The 19,693-nt window shown below is 28.3% G+C and overlaps 1 protein-coding gene and 1 long non-coding RNA gene across 2 annotated transcripts; both read left to right on the forward strand.

Moving 5' to 3' along the window:
• Window positions 1–5,894: 5,894 nt before the first annotated feature.
• On the forward strand, window positions 5,895–14,336 carry LOC136081609 (uncharacterized). Its single transcript, XR_010638943.1, has 3 exons — window positions 5,895–6,159; window positions 13,581–13,648; window positions 14,197–14,336. It is a non-coding gene; the product is annotated as an uncharacterized LOC136081609 (long non-coding RNA).
• Window positions 14,337–16,661: 2,325 nt separating this feature from the next.
• LOC100202036 (actin, non-muscle 6.2-like) lies at window positions 16,662–18,621 on the forward strand. The gene is made up of 2 exons (XM_065799061.1): window positions 16,662–17,090; window positions 17,605–18,621. Exons 1-2 carry the CDS (start codon window positions 16,836–16,838, stop codon window positions 18,478–18,480), a joined length of 1,131 nt encoding a protein of 376 aa, XP_065655133.1. The 5' UTR covers window positions 16,662–16,835; the 3' UTR covers window positions 18,481–18,621.
• The last annotated feature ends 1,072 nt before the right edge of the window (window positions 18,622–19,693 follow it).

The raw sequence follows: 19,693 nt of genomic DNA on the forward strand, positions 1-19,693 counted from the left end.
TTCTTTTTTGACAAATATATAAAATTGATGCCAATGTGGTATCCGTGCCAATACAGTCCCGAGCTTTTTTAAAAAAAGTAATTTGTTAAACAATTTTACCTTTTTAATAAAAAGCATTTAAAATGACATTTGTCAATACAAAAAATCAAACGAATTTAACAGCTTTCATGTATATATTTAATAGATAATTGCTTTGAACATAAATTTACATTAATAAAAATTCTCTAAGTAAAACTCATTTCGATATATAACAAAATTGGAATGAAAAATCTAATTTTTTTTTGCCTTTTTGTGGCGGTCTGTAAATTCTCGGTCTGTAAATTAGATACTCTGTAAGGTGTTATATTTTGGGAAAGAAACATTTTAACATAGAGTTTTTACATAACTTTTGTTCCACTTGACAAGTTCTTTCATACAACATATATGTTTTTTAAATTAAAGATAATTTTTTTTTGTTGATTGTAAAAAGTTTGACGTCATGGGTCCCTGCCCCAAATGGGGAAAATTGCATGAGAACAAAGGAATAAACTAACATTAAATGTCATGACATTTTGCTGTGACCAAGTATCTTAAAAATGACCTTTATAACTGTAAAAACAATTTTTTTCTTTTCTAAATAAAAGCTATAAATATGGTATGAAATTTATTTTATGTTTTAATCTGAATTATAATAAAAAATCGCATGTTGCATAGCTGATAGTTACATAGTTGACTTTATGGGTTTTAAAAAACTTTTTTTTTAATCTGTGATTATTATTATATTTAAAAAGTTTTAAAAAGTTTGATTTTGGTTTATAGGTAAAACTTGGACGAAATAATTGTTACTGAAGAAAAAAAAAGTATTTATGAAAATATAAATGATAATTTATATTTTCATAAAAAATAAAAAATAAAAAGAAAAAAATGAAAACAAAATGTAAACAAAAGCAATAATGATAATTTAAGAGAAAAATAGACAAAATATAAACAATAGCAATATCTCTCCATTGGTTGATTGAAAAATAGAGCAAGCCTCTCTCAAAAACATTGTCAAAAATATTTTCTTAGCTTATTTTTCTTTCCATTCTATCAACTCATTTAGATGGTCTTTAATATTTTATTTACTAATTTTTTTGTATTTTTTTTCTTCATATGAATCCTTTTCTGTGTGTGTTTTTTTATTAATAAACTTTTTAGCTTAAGCGTCCAGATGTTTCTAAAATTATATTATATACATATATATATATATATATATATATATATATATATATATATATATATATATATATATATATATATATATATATATATATATATATATATATATATATATATATAAATTTAGAAGCAGAGTATAATGTTTATTAAAAATTAATGATTTTATTTTAGGTTTAACAACCATTCTTGAAATGGCTCGTAACCTTAAATCCAAAAATCTAGACTGTAAACCAGGATAGAAATTTTGTCGCAACTGAATACATGATATTCAGTTTTTGTCAAACTGTGATAAAGTTTCTGATAATGAAATGGAGTGTGAAATTGATGATGATGTACCATTTGTTAAAGGTAAATCTTGTAATAAACAACAATTAGACAACTCTTTAATATCAATTGGAGTCTCATCAATTAAGGTTCATGGAGTCGCAAAGCATCAACGAGTTGTAACAGCAAAAAGAAAATTAGTCAAAGCCTACTCAAAAATGGAAGAAGGAGTAGCAAGTGCATATGGAGTAAATATAGGTAACTTAAGTGTAGCCGCAACTTTTCCCAGCCATTCTACAGATAAAAAAAAAAAGCAAATGATCTTGATCATTTGACAATTTTAATGAAAGAAAAACTTTAAGTTGAACCATTTAAAAAAAAATTCAAATATTAACACTTGCACCTGAATCTTGGTCTAGAAAACATGCTTCAGAATATTTTGAAGTTTCTGAACATCTTATGCAACGTGTTAGGAAACTTAAAAATAAAAATGGAATTCTTGCTATACCTGATAAGAAAATAGGCAAAAAAATACCTGACTTTCTTACAGCTTTGGTTCAAGAATTTTTTCAACAAGATGAACATTATAGAATTATGTCTGGTAAAAAAGATTGTGTTAAGATTTAAAGTGGTCCTTCACAACAAAAAAGATTATTGTTGAGTAACCTGTATGACCTTTATATTGATTTTAAAAGTAAATATCCTAATTTTAAAATAGGATTTTCAAAATTCTGTAGTTTGCGTTCAAAATGGCGTATTAGTGTGGGGCTAAACGGTACGCACTGTGTATGTGTTTGTATTTACTATCAAAACTCAATATTGCTTGTAAATGCTGTCCAATGGAATGTTGCATACAAAGATTTAATGTCAAAATTAGTTTTTGATACAAGCAATAATAATTGCATGGTTCATAGATGTGCCAAAATGTCCAGGTTATGAAAACTTAAAGGTATTTTTAGATGATGAGTTAATTGAGATTGACGAAGAAGAAGAAATTCAATTTAATCAATGGCAAAGTACTAATAGACCACAATTAATTACTCAGACAGTTAACTTATTTGAATATAAAGAACTAGTTGTTTCTCACATTAATTAACTAACTTCACATTCATATATTGCTAAATGCCAAACTCGCTAGTTGAAAGAGCTAAAAAAATAATTTAGATTACAATAAATGTAATTTAAAGGCAGATTTTGCAATGAACTATCAACTTGTTATACAGGATGAAATACAAAGTTATCATTGGAATAAACAACAATGTATGCTACATCCTGTTGTTATATAATTTATGGAAATCTAAAACAAGTATTCAGCATAAGTCGTTCTGTTTTTTAAGTGATGACAATGATCATGATACATGCTTTGTGTATGAATTTCAAAGAAAATTGTAGAGTACATTAAAGAATATTTAGTTGGTGTCAATAAAGTTTATTATTCATCTGATGGATGTTCTGCTCATTATAAAAACTATAATCTATGTATATAAATCTATGCCATCATAAGGAAGATTTCGAGATTACAGCTGAATGGGTATTTTTTGCTACCAACCATGGAAAATCTACTTGTGATGGCATAGGTGGTACGGCTAAAAGAATAACCGCAAGAGCAAGTTTGCAAGGATCATTAGAAAACCAAATATTGACAGTTGATGATATGCTTGAGTTTTGCATTACCAATAAAAACACAATCATACTTTATAAAATTATCAAAGAAACAGTTAATTCAAGGCGACAGCAACTAAAGGAGCGATTTGAAACAAGAAAAACTGTTCCAGGTACCAGAAGTTATCATAATTACATACCCATTCTAAAATTTGAAATTAGTTTTAAAAAAACAAGCAAACATCAATTTGTTTATAGATTTATTCTGTCAAAAGCAGTAACGTCTGATGTTCCAATTGTACCAAATCTAAATGATTTTGTCGCATGCAAGTACAAATCATTTTTGTGGATAGGCATGGTTACAGAGATAGATACTACAACAAATGATATTTAAATTAAGTTTATGCAACCTCACGGTCCTTCTCAAAACTTCATTTGGTCACAGAGAGATGATATCTGTTGGATACCATTGTCGAGTTTAATTGCAGTAATCAAAGTCCCAACAACAAAATCAGGGCGGGCATATAACATTAATGTAAATGATTACAACACTATAACTGATAAGTTTTAATTTTCAGCTTTCCAACACACATATAACAGAAACTAGGACCAAAACCATTTTTAAAAATGGCGGATTTTTGTTGGTTGGAGGCAAACTTAAAATAGCTATATCTTAGAAACCGATTGTTATTTAACGATAAAATTTTCAGGGTGTTCATAATTTACTAAAATCTTCAAGTTGTTTAAAAATCACCAAAAAGTACGTACGCAGGACAACCACTGATTTAGGACGCCCTTTCCCCTTGTACGCCCATGTATACTTTTAATATCCCCTTCCCTCTGCGTACATACGAATTATTTATTACAAAATAACCCCTCTTTCTTCCACAAAGCATTAACTTTTTTAAACATTAAAAGCAAACTTGTTAGTTCAACATTTCTTTGTTACATAACATAACATTGATTTTTAACTTGTGAAATTTATCAGGTTTTGTCAAGAAAGAAATCAAGTGTTAGGAAAAATAGTAAACAAGAGTCAAAACATGTATTCGCTGTCTTTAACACTAACCCTCCTCTTGTGCGAGATTGTTTGTTTTTGGGTAACCACCCTCCCCCATACCTGCGTACATATTTTCATCAATAATGACCTTATTTTTTAATTTTAAAATACTTTTTAAAATCTTATTTCTTAGATGCTCTTTAGATGCTTTTCAGCAACAAAGAGACAGCGGTATCCAAAATATGCGAAACAATCATGTTTTAACTGAGAAATACTATTTGCCGATCTAATTGTTTGATTGTACAAAATCTAATTGATTGATTGTACAAAAAATTTCCAGTGGAAAAAAAAAGTTGCCAGAGATGCTTTTATTATTTATATTTACTGTACAACTATGCTGCTAAAAATATTTTTGATCAATATGATAGCTTTCTACTCAAATACTTTTGTTATAACGTTTTAAACTAGTTCTCATTTACTCCAGTTATTAATTTAAACCGAGTTGTGTTAGTTAAAAGTCAAATCAAAATCGATAAGACCTAAAAAAATCAAGATTTTTTTAGGTCTTATCGACGACGTTTTTTTTTACGTTAGAATGAGCTCGTTGGTTTTGACGTCGGCGTTTTTTACATTTTTGACATAACTTAGGCGTCATTGATAGTCATACATTTTAAGTAGCAATTTGTTAAACATCCGTTGCAGTTTTATTTCAAAATAAATAAATGTACCATTTATTTATCTTGAAATTAGGTTATTTAATCATATTGACAATGTTAAGATTAGAAATTTTATTTCTCCTTAAGAAATTTAGTCTCTTGCCTACCTTTTGTTTGACAGTTCTCAAGTGATTAAAAAGATAAGAGTGATTAATATTCCCTCTAATTGTTCAAGCGTCTATCGCCGAACCGCTTCTAACTCCATCGCAAAAGTACCTCTCACTTTCTCATTTTTCTGACAAACAAAACTTTGATTGAAATATATCACTTAGTTTGTTCGCACATATTTACCTATTCTTCAAGTCATAGCTAGACACTGGACTAATGCAATAAGTTAAGCGCCCCACAAGTCTAGTAAACACTTTGCCATCCCATCTAGTAAACACCTCGCCAACCCATCAATAAAAAAAATGCTTAGCCTTGTTTTCTATTTTTTATCTAACCAATTTCTTATCACAATGCTGTTTAACTAATTTGCTAACAAGTTTTTTATTTTTATTAGTAATTATTTTTTAGTATTATTGTTTCATGTTGTTGCTAAATTTAAATTAGTTTGAAAGCTAAAATAAGATTTTGAAACATAAATATTATATTTTTCATTTATTCTAACTAACGTAAAACGTATACCAGTGCAAAAAAAATTGAAAAGATCTGCATAGTGAAAGTTAAAATGTTATAAAAAACCTAAAACAAATGTTACACGACTTATATTATATATTTAGTTTAACATTCGCTGTACATTAAGAAATGTACAGCGAATGTTAAACTAAATATATAATATAAACTTGAAAACTTACTAAATTGCAAAAACTCAAAGCCGACTATCATTTTTACAGAGAACCGTTTATTCAAGATACTTAGGGGAAAGGCGCCTATGATGGCATAGCGCCTATGATGGCATACCGGTCATATTTCCATTAAAATTGGTTTAGGTAAAAAAATGATTAGACCTACATGACTATACTGACTTTAGATTAGTTTTAGTGAAAAAACGTCCCTTGTGCACAAGTATTGTATTTATAATCAACAAAAATCGATTTTGGGATGTCCCAGTGAAAAATAAAACCGCGTCCCACATGGGTTCCGCGTGGGTTCCGTGTGGGATTGATGGGATTTATGTGGGACGGATATTCCCATGTGGTATCCGTATGGAAATTTGTCACCTTAAACCCATGTGGGTAATCCCACATGGGTTACATGTGGGAACCATATGGTATTTACACACATGGGAAATCCCACGTGGGTTTCCTGTGGGATTTGCATGGGAATTAATTTAAAAGCTGGAAACTAAAAAAAATTTTTTAAATCGACATTGCATTGCGTTTCGTTTATATTGTGTGAAAATATTTTATATTAATAAAGAGAATGGCAAGCAAGTATGTAAGTACCACGAATAATTTTTATCTTTCCTTGTAGAAATAAGATTAAGATTTGTGCAAATAGACGTATTATTAGGATAATATAATAGTTATTTGAATATAGATCTTGAGTAAATTATTTGCAAACAATTAACTGATGCAAGTTGAAATGTTGTCAAAAACCAATCTTGCATGCATGGGACACTGCAGTTTTCCACAAAGAAATGCAGGTTTGAAAGTCAAAGAATTCCCAATTTTTTTTTATTAAAAAAAGAAAAAAATAGGATGGGTTTCTGTAACTTTTTTTATGCTCCAAAACTTTTAACTTTAGATATAATAAGGTCCTTAAGACTTATGGGACTTACGAACTACATTGAGGAACAAAAACAGGATATTTACAGAAACTTTTCAATTTTTAATCTGGAGTACCACAGTGTTATTGATAATAAAGCCTCTGGGTCCAGTTTTCAAAGTAATATGATCTAAGTAATGTTTAAATAAAATAATATGCTTTAAAATGCATATAGTTATACATATAACTCCTGATAGTTAACTATATGTATAACTAGTTATACATATAATTTGTTATAAAAACTTATTTTTTAAGGTTATGCTCGAATAAATTAGTACCAATTAATTCAAATTCAAGATTTAGTTAAAGTTCAAGTTAATGTTCTTATTTATTCATTGTTTTTGTTAATTTTATATTTATTTGTTCAAATTTATCTGTTAGTACTATATTTTACTTCAGTAAGAATGTTTATCATTGTTGAACATGATTTTATGTTGTTATTGATGTTAAATTTATTACGTTTCAATAACTCAGATTGAATCTTAACTGAATTATTGTAAGCTTTGTAGGGGTTTGTTGTATATCAAATGGTGTTGTAAATAAAGGAAAAATAACATATATATATATAAAATATTTTATAAAATGGAGACTGACAACTGATAATTAATGGAAATAAATACAAGTTATAAAAATCATGTATTATTACTAAATACTATATTAATGCTAGTCTACAAAGTTAAAATCAATTTAGAGCATTGTTATTAGTTCTTTTGCGATTCGTACTTCCACTTCTGTCTCTCAAATTTATAAAATAGGTGGTCAAAGCTTGCTCAATAGGTAGGTTCTCAGCATAACAATGCTTTTTTCTTACACTTTCTAAAGAGAAATATGCCAAATTGATTACTTATTTTACTTAAATCGTAGAGTCATATATGCATAATGATGTAAGATGATGACCCGGTTTGTTGAATAACTTCACCCTTTATCAAACTCAGTCAATTTTTTGCCATCTCCCATTGAAAATGATGTCAGTTTTTGTTATCGTATTATGATGGTATATCTGAATTGTTAATATAATATAAAAAATGCATATACCATCAATTTTTTTCTGGTTCAATTATACATTTATTCTCAACAAAAAAAACATATATTGTTCTTTCAGATAAGCAAGCTAATTTCTGAATTTAAATTGTTTTTCCTATGATCCTCTACAGTTTTAAGCAACAAAAACAAGAAGTTTTTAGACCACATTGTTGGTGTAAATACCTCTAAAACCTGCTCATAGCTAGCAAATTGTTTTACTTTTTTTTTAAATAAAATAATTTACTTTTTTTTTTAATTCAATTTTTTAATTGACATTATTTTGGTCTCAACATCCCCTCCCCATTGTCAATTATTGTTAAACTCACACTGCCTCTCTATCTACTGGCATCATTTATGGATGATCCCATAGCCTAAGTACTATATATATATATATATATATATATATATATATATATATATATATATATATATATATATATATATATATATATATATATATATATATATATATATGTATATATATATATATATATATATATATATATATATATATATATATATATATATATATATATGTATATATATATATATTATTTTTACTTTATTTACAACACCATTTGAGATACAACAAACCCTTACAAAGCTTACAATAATTCAGTTAAAATTCAATCTGAGTTATTGAAACGTAATAAATTTTACATCAATAGAAAAGTAAAGCTGTCATCGTTTAAAATGTAAAGGGTGTTGTCAAAATATGTTGATAGTAAAATTAAGTTACTAATAAAATCACGTTCAACAATGATAAATATTCTTACTGTAGTAAGAATTAGTACTAGTTAACAAATTTGAACAAATAAATATAAAATAGTGAAAAAAAAATGAACAAATAACTTGAACTTGAACTAAATCTTGAATTTGAATTAATTGGTTCTAATTTGTTCAAGCATAACCTTAAAAAATAAGTTTATATAATAAATTTTATGTATAACTAGTTATACATATAGTTAACTATCAGGAGTTATATGTATAACTGCATGCATTTTAAAGCATTTTATTTAATTTATATATTACTTTAGATCATATTACTTTGAAAACTGGACCCAGAGACTTTATTCCCAATTACACTGTGGTACTCCAGATTAAAAATTTAAAAGTTTCTGTAAATATTCTGTTTTTGTTCCTCAATGTACTTCGTTAGTCCCTTAAGTTTTATGAACCTTATTATATATAAAGTTAAAAATTTTGGAGCCTAAAAAAAGTTACAGAAACCTCCCTATCTCCCCCCTATTTTAATTTTTTTTTTTAATAAAGAAAATTTGACTTTCAAACCTGCATTTCTTTGTGGGACACTGCAGTGTCCCTTGCATGCATGCTTGGTTTTTGACAACATTAGAACTTGCATCAGTCAATTGTTTGCAGATAGTATACTCAAGAACTATATTCAAATATCATATGAACATGTTAGAGAATGTTCATATGATATTTGAACATCACAAATTTAATAATATTGTTGTGATATGTTATATAAATAATTCCATAATAGATTATGATATGAAAATAAGATAGGATATGAAGGCAATGATCAAAGAATAAATTTACTTATAGAAATTTAGATTTTTGTTTATTAGTTTCAGAATATTATATTATGTGTGACCGCGGCCTTCTATAATAACAGGCCTTGACATCGCGCAACAAACTGAAGGCCAATTCCTAAAACTGTGTTTACATTTTCATCTTTTAACATTAGACGAAAGTTTGTGTTCGCGCTTTTTTAATAAATCTTTAAAATGTGATTGGTTTATAAATTAGATAGCCCAACATCAAGACGATAACGTTGTAAGGTTCAAGGCATTATCTTTGTAAGGTAATAATATTGTCAAACTAATAAGTTTTTTTAATAATTAAAATGCCTTTAAAATGCTGTGTATCTCTTTGCAAGTCGAACTATCTCAACTACAACAAAAATATCAATTTATACAACTACAACTACAATATCAATTACAACTACAACAAAAATATCAATACTCAACTACGACAAAAATATTAATTTATAAATTCCCGAAGAATCTAGAGGAGAGAAAAAGATGTAGTGAAGCTATCCCAAGAACTGGTTTTATTGTTACAGACTATACAGCATTATGTCAACTGCATTGGCCAAATGAAGCACCTTTTGAAAGCAAATATGGGAAGCAACGACCTTTAAACCCACCATCTGTTTTTAAAATATTCCGCCTAGTTGTTTAGCCACACCAGCAAGTAAAGTTAGAAAAAATGTAACTTCAAGCGGTTTTCGAAGCATTTTACCAGATGAGTTAAATGATTTTCTAAAAGAGGATGAAATTGTATTTGACGACATTCAATCTTTGTTAAGTGATAATAACGATGTTATTGTTTTTCAGCTTAATAAAAAAAGTTTACACATACAATCAAAAATGTACAAACTTGGTGTTTCATTATTTATTTTAGTAATTTTCAATGGTTATTCATTTGTAGCTAACCATAATGGCACAATTTGTAATATTTAACATTTAGCTGTAAACAAATTAAAGTTAATAAAAACAAAATCAGCTTTATTTGAAGCAGTTAGATTTTTAAAAAATAAAGAAAGTTCGCTTCAATCAAATATTCTATTCGAACACCTTAATGCTATGAGAAAAGTTAATGTTGGTGAAGTTTTATATACTTCAGATATTATATGTAGAGCATATGAGTATTTTGCTATGCGACGAAGTTTAGATGATTGTTTGTGTATTGACTACAAGTTGCCAAGTATAAGGACTTTAACCCTGTTGAGATATATTGATAAAACTTTTTTTTTGCTTGAATCAACTTTTGTTGGTGTTTTTTATTGTTGGTGATTTTTATTGTTACCATTTTTAGCAAAAAAAATTAAAAATACAGTTATCTTTCTAATATATAGATATATACTTTGTTATGGTTCTGCTTGTTATTGATACTATTTAATATTACATAAATATTCTTAATGAAATTTGAAATACGAAAAGCATGATTATCTTTTAACAATTTTTTGGTTTTCTTTTTATATTTCCATTTTTACTAGAGATTCTTATTAGAAAACATAAACTGCCATTACACCCTACCTAATATAAAAATATATCAATATAAGTAAAAGTGAAAGTTTAAGGTGGCTCATATAGAAAAAAAACTCATTTTTTTAAAAAAATTTGATTTTTTTTTAAATATATCATTCAATGCAAAATTTATCATTCTACTAGAAAATATATACATTTTGCATAAAATACTTACTACTATTAGTTTAATTTAACATTTTTCATAGGTAGGTTTAATTTTTTAAGATTAAAATTTCTTTTTAGAGGAAAATTTTTAAATAATATTCAAAAATATTTTTGTTAAAAAATTATGTATTTTTATTTTAAAATATGAAATTAATGTCTAAATAAAGTCTGTATATTGTACAATATATGCAACTAAATAATGCGGCTTTTAATTTGTCATGTATTATAGTGAGTTGTCATTTATTGTAGAGTTGCACAGCTTGATTCAAGTTTTGGTAGCTATTGATATGTCAAAGCATTTAACTTGTATTTTTTATCAGATTATTGATAATGTCCAGTAAACAGAATTTAAGAAGAAAGAAAAAATGTAAGTTTAAAGGAAATCGGTTTATCAAGTCAAGCAAGGTGACAGAAACTTTAAAATCTTTTTCACTTCGTTATCAAAAATTATCAAAAACTTGGAATGAGACTTCTAAAGAAGATGATGATAATTTTTTTTTGTTCGTAAATTTTAAAATTCTTAAAGATCTTATAAGTAGTTTAACATGCACTGTGTGTAATGCACAAAAGCTGAGTTTATCCAATAAATTTGATCTAAGAATGGGTTTTGCAAACAAACTTTTAATAAAATGCTTTTTTTGTAATTGGAGCAATGAATTTTATACATCTCCAACTTGTTCCTGTCCTCAAGATGCATCAATAACTGTTGATGTCTATAATGAAAACAACATTTCCACACAGGGACGCAATCTATTTGAAATTAATGTTCGAAATGTAATTGCTTTTCGAGAAAATGGGAAAGGTCTTGCAGCAATAAAAAGTTTTGCTAGATGCCTCAATATGGAGTCATTATCTGAACACAGTTATCGAAACATAATCAGTCATTTGTATAAAGCTTACAATAATGTAGCAAGTAATAGCATAGTAAAAGCAGTTGGCGAGATTAAGTTAAACCCTGAAAATAAAGCTCATTTAGGCATCACAACATGTCGTGTTTCAGTAGATGGTTCTTGGCAGAAGAGGGGATTTTCATCCCTTAATGGTTATGTTGCAGCTATAAACCATGGCAAGTGTATTGATATTTATGTAATGACAAAGTATTGCAGGCAGTGTCAAATTTGGAGTAGAAAAAAAGGCTCTGAAGAACACCAAAACTGGCTTTCCAAGCATAAATGTTCAATTAACCATCAAAGTTCATCGGGTGCAATGGAGTCAACTGGTGCAGCGGAGATTTTTCAGCGGTCAGTTTTGAAAAACAACCTTATTTACAATGAGTACCTTGGTGATGGAGATACATCTTCATACAAAGAAGTATTTGCTTGTAATGTTTATAAAGATTATGGTATTAATCCAATTAAATTAGAATGTGTCGGACATGTGCAAAAGAAATGTGGAAACAGACTTCGAAATCTTCGTAAAAAGTTCAAAGGAACAAAAAACTCTTTGTCTGGTCGCGGTAAGCTAACAGATAAAACAATTAACTCAATGCAAAACTTTTATGGACTTGCCATCCGACAGAATTTAAATAATTTATACGCTATGAAAAAAGCTGTCTTAGCAATTGTTTGGCATTGCTGTGAAACAGATAAAGAGGACAAAGTTCGACATGAGTTTTGTCCACCTGGATCGGCCAGTTGGTGCAAATATAAAAAAGATTTAATTAATTGCACCAGCAATTATAAAAAGAATATAAATTTACCATCATGGAGTTTTCAAATTTTGTTGCCAACATTTTTAGAATTCAGAAGTGACGAGTTGTTATCAAAATGTCTTCATGGACAAACCCAAAATGCCAACGAAGGTTTCAACAATATTGTATGGTCACGTTGTCCGAAAAACACTTTTGTAACAAAAGATGTATTAGAGATTGGTATTAATTCTGCCATAGTTTATTTTAATGATGGAGCAAATGGTGTAAACAATGTAATGGCAGAGTTTGCAATTAATGGATGCAGATTTATGCAAAAAGCTAATATATTACTTAATAAGTTAAGTATTCGATGGTCTGTAAATAAGTGTAATGAGAAGACTAAAAAAAGACGTAAACAATTAAGAACCAAGAAAAAAGGTCTTTCATATAATGCAAACAACAAAGATGTTGCTGAAGTCTATGTTTCTGGTGGTTTTTAAGTTGATGTAATTGTTTAAAATATTTTTTTTTTGTTTCTGTTTTTGTTTTTCGTTTTTCCAAGCTTTTCGTTTTTCCATTTTTTTGCAACTTTAAAACCGGATATCTCGTGATTAAGAAAAGCTTTTTGGCTGAAATTTTCAGTACATGTTCCTTGATCATTAAGATTTCAGATGTACTAAAATAATTAACTAAGAATAATTTTATAACATTTAAAACCCAGAACACCTGTTTTTTTAATGTATAATTTGGTTGTTTTTTTTTATATTGTGTCCAATTAAGATTTTCTAAATATTTTTCTTTTGTTTTAGTAGAAATGAATGATAATAATATAAAGAAGCTATAAACAAAAAATTATTGAATTTTGAATAAAATTGATCAAGAAACAGTGTTTTGAATTTTTTCAGATTTTCCCCCTTTTAACACTGATTTTGATAAAATTTGTCTTAAATATAATTTACTTAAAGTTTTTTTATCAAATTTTTAGTTTTCTATATTATCAAAAAGAAACTAAAATATATATGAACCGCTGGAATTGCTTTTATTCAAAAAAAAATTTTTTCTATGTGAGCCACCTTAATCGGCCTTCAGTTTTTACGGCATTTTTCGCGATGTCAAGGCCTGTTATTATAGAAGTCTACATCATTGAAAAAGTAGGTTTTTACATTTTTGTTTTTGTTTTTTTGTTTAACTACTTATCCTTATTGATCACTTTTTTTCAGGATTCTCCTCATGGGTTCAAGCTCATTACGCATAATATGTGTTCAATTACGCATAAACGTTAGTCATTGTAAGTAATAAATTAGGAAATAATTATTTGTGAAATATTGTAGTCATTAATGACTTAAAACTGGCTAATAATTAAAATTGCTCGACTAATAAGGTTCCTTATTAAAATTGCTCTCTTTCTCTCTCTCTGTCTCTCTCTCTCTCTCTCTCTCTCTCTCTCTCTCTCTCTATCTCGCTCTCTCTCTATATATATATATATATATATATATATATATATATATATATATATATATATATATATATATATATATATATAATTATATTTAGATGAATAAAAACAACTGATTAGCGGGACTTAAAGTTTCATGCCCGAAGGCAATCATCATGAAACATTAAGTCCCGCTAATCAGTTGTTTTTATTCATCTAAATATAATTATATATAGCTCTATTATTCAGTAATATTGAGCACTGTAACACGTACAAGAGACTTCGTATTATTACATCAAAATACTTAACCTCGAATATATTCTATATATCGATATCTATACAAATATATATATATATATATATATTTATATATATATATTTGTATTTATATTTTTTTTTAGAAAATGTTTGAAGATAGTTAGAAGATACTAAAAACCTTGGTATTATACAAGCCGATTTAATTAATTCAATTGACAAAAAACGGCGTGTAAATCGCAAAAGAAAAAAATAATATTTTTAATATTCGTTTTGGATGTATTGATTAATAGCATTTATTTTTAAATAAATTCATTTTGCAACACGTTTTTTAATTTTATAAAATTTCGTCATAATAGTTTAAGGTAAATCCCACATAGGTTATAGGTGGAAAACATCACATGTAAAAGATCAAAAATGCTACACGTTTTGAATACCGAATGGGATAAAGTAGCAAATACCAGATTAAGTTAAGCCTCTCTGAAAGCTTCGATGATTGATTTTAAATTACTATTTAAGTAATTTTTAAATTAAAAGAATTTTAAAAATTATCATAGAAGCATTCGGACTTTCATTTGTCTAGTATGGACTACTTTTATACCATTTGGATTAAAATATGTGGCATTTAAGATCTATAACATGTCGTATTTTCCGCCTATATCCCATGTAGGATTTACCACATAAAACCCATGTGGGATTTACCATATGAAACCCACATGGGACAAAGAAATAATCCCCATATGGGTTACATATGGTAAAAACCCACGCGTATCCCATATGGGATTTACCATATGGAATCCATGTGGGATTTACCATATGAAACCCACATGGGACAAAATAATAATCCCCACATGGGTTACATGTGGAAAAAATCCACGCGTATCCCATGTGCGCTTTTTCACTGGGGTGCTGTTGTAGTTTTATTTCCTTCATATATTTAAGATTGTGATTTTACTATTAACTGTGCAGAAATGAAACTTTCATGCATTTTATATTTAAGTTTTGTGCATTTAATGGAATAGTTACTTTAATTTTATATTTTGAACAAAGCAGACACAGCTTGTTTTAATGAAAATGATGAATTTTACCCATGATGGCATACTGACGAGTTGGGGGTGTTGAAATATTGACGAGTTGGAAAACCTTTTTTTTTTATAAGAAAAACTTATTTTTGAGTAAAGTTAAAAGAAAGCGATGCTCCAACATTTTTTTTTGGTCCAAAAAATACGTAAAACGCAATATATCCTATGCGCATGCGCAAAATTTTACAATGCTGGTGTGTAGCATGAAATGGTAAATTAGGATGGTTTCGAGTGATTTCTGGCTTTTCTGAGGGAAGACTCTAAGGTTAAATGAAATCATTAAGTTACCATCGATCCTAACTAGCCCCATCCTCCCCTATGCCATCATAGGAGCAGTGGTTGCCTATGATGGCATACTTGTGCTTTTTTTTACAATAAGAATAACTTATAAAAAAAATAAAACTGATGAAAACTCCCAGGGTAATTATTGTTCTAGATGTAACAAGGAATGTATCCATATCAAAACTTTTATTATTGGTCTTCATGATACTGAATAATGAAGCTTCAAAGTTAAGTATGCCATCATAGGCGCCTTTCTCCTAAGTTTGTTTACTATCATTATAGCAACTTGAAATTAGCAAGACAAGCGCTATTTTTAACGAAACGACATCGAAAGTATTTTGATAAATTTTATTGAAAACATTAAACAAGAATTTCATTTACATTTGAATGTATTTAAAGCCGAGTTGCAGGATACTGAATGCAGTTACCGAGTTGCAGGAATGAAAAAGAAGAAAGAAAGTCTAAGTAGAGTAAAAGTGATCAGCAACTTCAAAATTTATTGAAGTACCAATTATTTTATATAAAAAAAAACTGAAATATAAAGTTGAAGTTGCTGTTCTATAAATTAACTCGAATTTTAAAACCATTGTAACGCGAGAGTAATATTTGAGTCTACTAAGTTAGTCCCCGCACTTAATAATCAAGAAATAAATACCCAAATTTTGCTTATTCAAATCAATAAACCAATATATCTCTTAAGATATAGTAAAAACTTCTGAATTTCTACAAAGAAAAAAACTAAATTTCGAAATATCAAATGTAACTCCAATACCGCACTATTTTCTTTTAAACAACTGATATAATTTCTTTCTCAATAACGTTATCTAAGGGTTTGTGATGTACTTAAAACCACTCCTATTTTGTTACGCGTTTAAAAAGCAAACATAAGTTGGTTTCTATCGATGAATAAGAACCGATTTTATTCAAAATTAAAATCCTAACAATAGTTTCACTGTACGTAAAAACCGTCGAAAAGACAAGAACGTTTTTGAAGATTAATAATTGAAGCAAAACAAATTTGAATACCGGGGGCTGTAATACTTTTTGAAAATATTGATTAATTTATTTTATAAAATAATAAGTTTTAAAATACATTTAAAATATAAATTAAATATATTAAAAGTAATATTAGAAAGAAAAATTAAATTTTAAATTACGTCTATTAAATTTATTTATAATAAAGTTAACCTACACGCCCGTTTTATTTTTTCTTAATAAAATAACGCGTGCAATTTTTTGTCCATATAAAGACCTTTTCGAACAATAACTTTTTTGCTTAGCCGTTTTTTTTCTTATATGGTAAAAAAAGCGCTCAAGCGATTCACCATAAAAAGCGCAATTAGTTCAGCGTTCCTTATTCAGAAGCTTCAGCTTTGCTTGATACTCAGCTCTTCTCGTTTTAAACAAAACACTTAATCAAAATGGCCGATGATGAAGTTGCCGCCCTCGTAGTTGATAATGGATCTGGTATGTGTAAAGCTGGATTTGCTGGTGATGATGCTCCAAGAGCTGTTTTCCCATCTATTGTTGGACGTCCTCGTCATCAAGGAGTCATGGTTGGTATGGGACAGAAGGATTCCTACGTCGGTGACGAAGCTCAGAGCAAACGTGGTATCTTAACTTTGAAATACCCAATTGAACACGGAATTGTAACTAACTGGGATGATATGGAAAAAGTAAGAATTGTTTATATTAAATTAAAACTTAGCTTTATTTAAATCGAAATTTAGCTAGTATATCCGCATAATTTAATTTCAAAATTATTAGTCAATAATATCGAGTCCTCAGCAACTTCAATTTATTTTGATAAATTTATAAAGTAGCAAACTTTTGCAAAATTATGGCAAACTTTATCAGGAAAATTAGTGAAAAATCAAAAATATTTTGTGTGAATTATCTAGATAAATAGCTAATAACAATTTAGTGTTGCCAATGAAAAGAGTAGAATTGCACATTAATAGATAATATAAATTAACTATGGTTAATTAAGTTTAAGGTAGCCTCTTAATGATTAATACTTTGATATCTTTTATAACATTTTACAAACTTAGATTTTTTTATTATAAATTTTATACTTTGTCAATAAAATAACCAAAAGTATAAATTTAAAGTAAACGATCATAAATTGTATACAACTTTATCATATCAATTTTAGTTGTAAATTATAATAAATTTTCATTTATGGTTTAGATTTGGCATCACACTTTTTACAATGAGCTCCGTGTTGCTCCTGAAGAACACCCTGTCCTTCTTACTGAAGCTCCCCTGAATCCTAAAGCAAATCGTGAAAAAATGACCCAAATCATGTTTGAGACATTTAACTCTCCTGCAATGTATGTTGCTATTCAGGCTGTCTTATCCTTGTATGCTTCTGGTCGTACCACTGGTATTGTACTTGATTCAGGAGATGGTGTCTCTCACACAGTACCAATCTATGAAGGATATGCTCTTCCCCATGCCATTATTAGATTGGATTTAGCAGGACGAGATTTAACTGATTACTTAATGAAAATTCTAACTGAGCGTGGTTATTCATTCACTACTACAGCTGAGCGTGAAATTGTAAGAGATATTAAAGAGAAACTTAGTTATGTAGCTCTAGACTTTGAACAAGAAATGCAAACTGCTGCTTCAAGCTCTTCCCTTGAGAAATCTTATGAATTACCTGATGGACAAGTCATTACAATTGGAAATGAGCGTTTCCGATGCCCAGAAACACTATTCCAACCATCATTTATTGGTATGGAATCAGCTGGTATCCATGAAACCACTTACAACTCAATCATGAAATGTGATGTTGATATTCGTAAAGATCTTTATGCTAACACTGTTTTATCAGGTGGTACGACAATGTTCCCTGGTATTGCTGATCGTATGCAGAAAGAAATCTCTGCTCTTGCACCACCAACAATGAAAATCAAAATTATTGCTCCTCCAGAGAGAAAATATTCAGTCTGGATCGGAGGATCTATTTTGGCTTCCCTTTCTACTTTCCAACAAATGTGGATCTCCAAACAAGAGTATGATGAATCTGGTCCATCAATTGTCCACCGAAAATGCTTTTAATCAATTCGATTATATTTATACTGGACTATTTTTACATCTGTTCGGTTATTTTCACATTTATTTTTCTATATATATATCTTATAAACGTTTTAAAACCCATGTAATTTTTGTTAAGCTGTAATATAAAAGACGTCCTAACAACCTTCTTTTATTACTGAATTTCCGTTAATTTAAATAAACAGCATTTTTAAAAATAAATCATTAGGCAAATAAGGCGTTGCTGAGGTACTAAAAATTAATGTTAACATTTTAAATAAACTTCAGTGGTTTTAAGTGGAATGCACTCTCGTTTTTGTTATACTTTATTATTAGAAAATTCGTCTATTAACTTAATTTTGTTGGTTAATTGACTTAAATCAGGTTTAGCGCCTTATTTTAGAAAAACTTTCTTAAAAAATGTATAAGCAAAGTTAAGGCTAACATGTTTTTTTGTTATTTTAAACAGTTCATGTTGTCTAGATTGTGATAAGAAAGCTTACGACCGAGAGTGTGGTGTCACGCCCTTAACGATGGCGTCACTAACTGTCAAATTTTCAATAAATGAAGCGCAATATTAATTTGTTACATCGTGCACATTAATTTAATTAGACAAAGAAATATAATTTGCTTTCTTGATACACTACGCTTATTCCCAATGCTTTTTTCACATTAAAAGTTTCCCAATGCACACCCCTCGTCTCTGTTAACATTAAATCTTGCAATCAATTTTTGAGTCAATTCCTGACGATAGATTTTATTCAAATTTAGCATACATACTCTTGCTTGACAATACAATATTCAATAATTAGTTTAGCTACAAGTCAATCAATTACTTATACTTAATTAAAATCAATTTAGTTAATTTTAATTAAATTTATTTTTTATATGGGAAGAAGAATAATAATTTCTATATGCGATTAGCAAAATTTCATGAAAATTAATTTTAACCGCAGTGGCTTCCTAAAGTAAAATAGTAATATCAGAAAAAATTGATTGGAAAAAGGGTGTTTTAATAACATAAAAGCATTGAATTTAAAAATTCGTTTTTAATTTTCCTCGTACTATTTCAAATCGTTGGTCGGGTCATTTATGCGGTCCATTCGTAACCTTGAATATATATCGTATCACGTCTTCAAAACATGTTACAGTGGGATGATATGTAATACAGCGTAATAAATGTAGAGGTATTTTTTATCCTGAGTCAGACTTTTTTGGAATATTTTTTCCGGAATAT

The sequence above is a fragment of the Hydra vulgaris genome, chromosome 06 (assembly GCF_038396675.1).
Source record: "Hydra vulgaris chromosome 06, alternate assembly HydraT2T_AEP".
NCBI classification, from domain to species: domain Eukaryota; kingdom Metazoa; phylum Cnidaria; class Hydrozoa; order Anthoathecata; family Hydridae; genus Hydra; species Hydra vulgaris.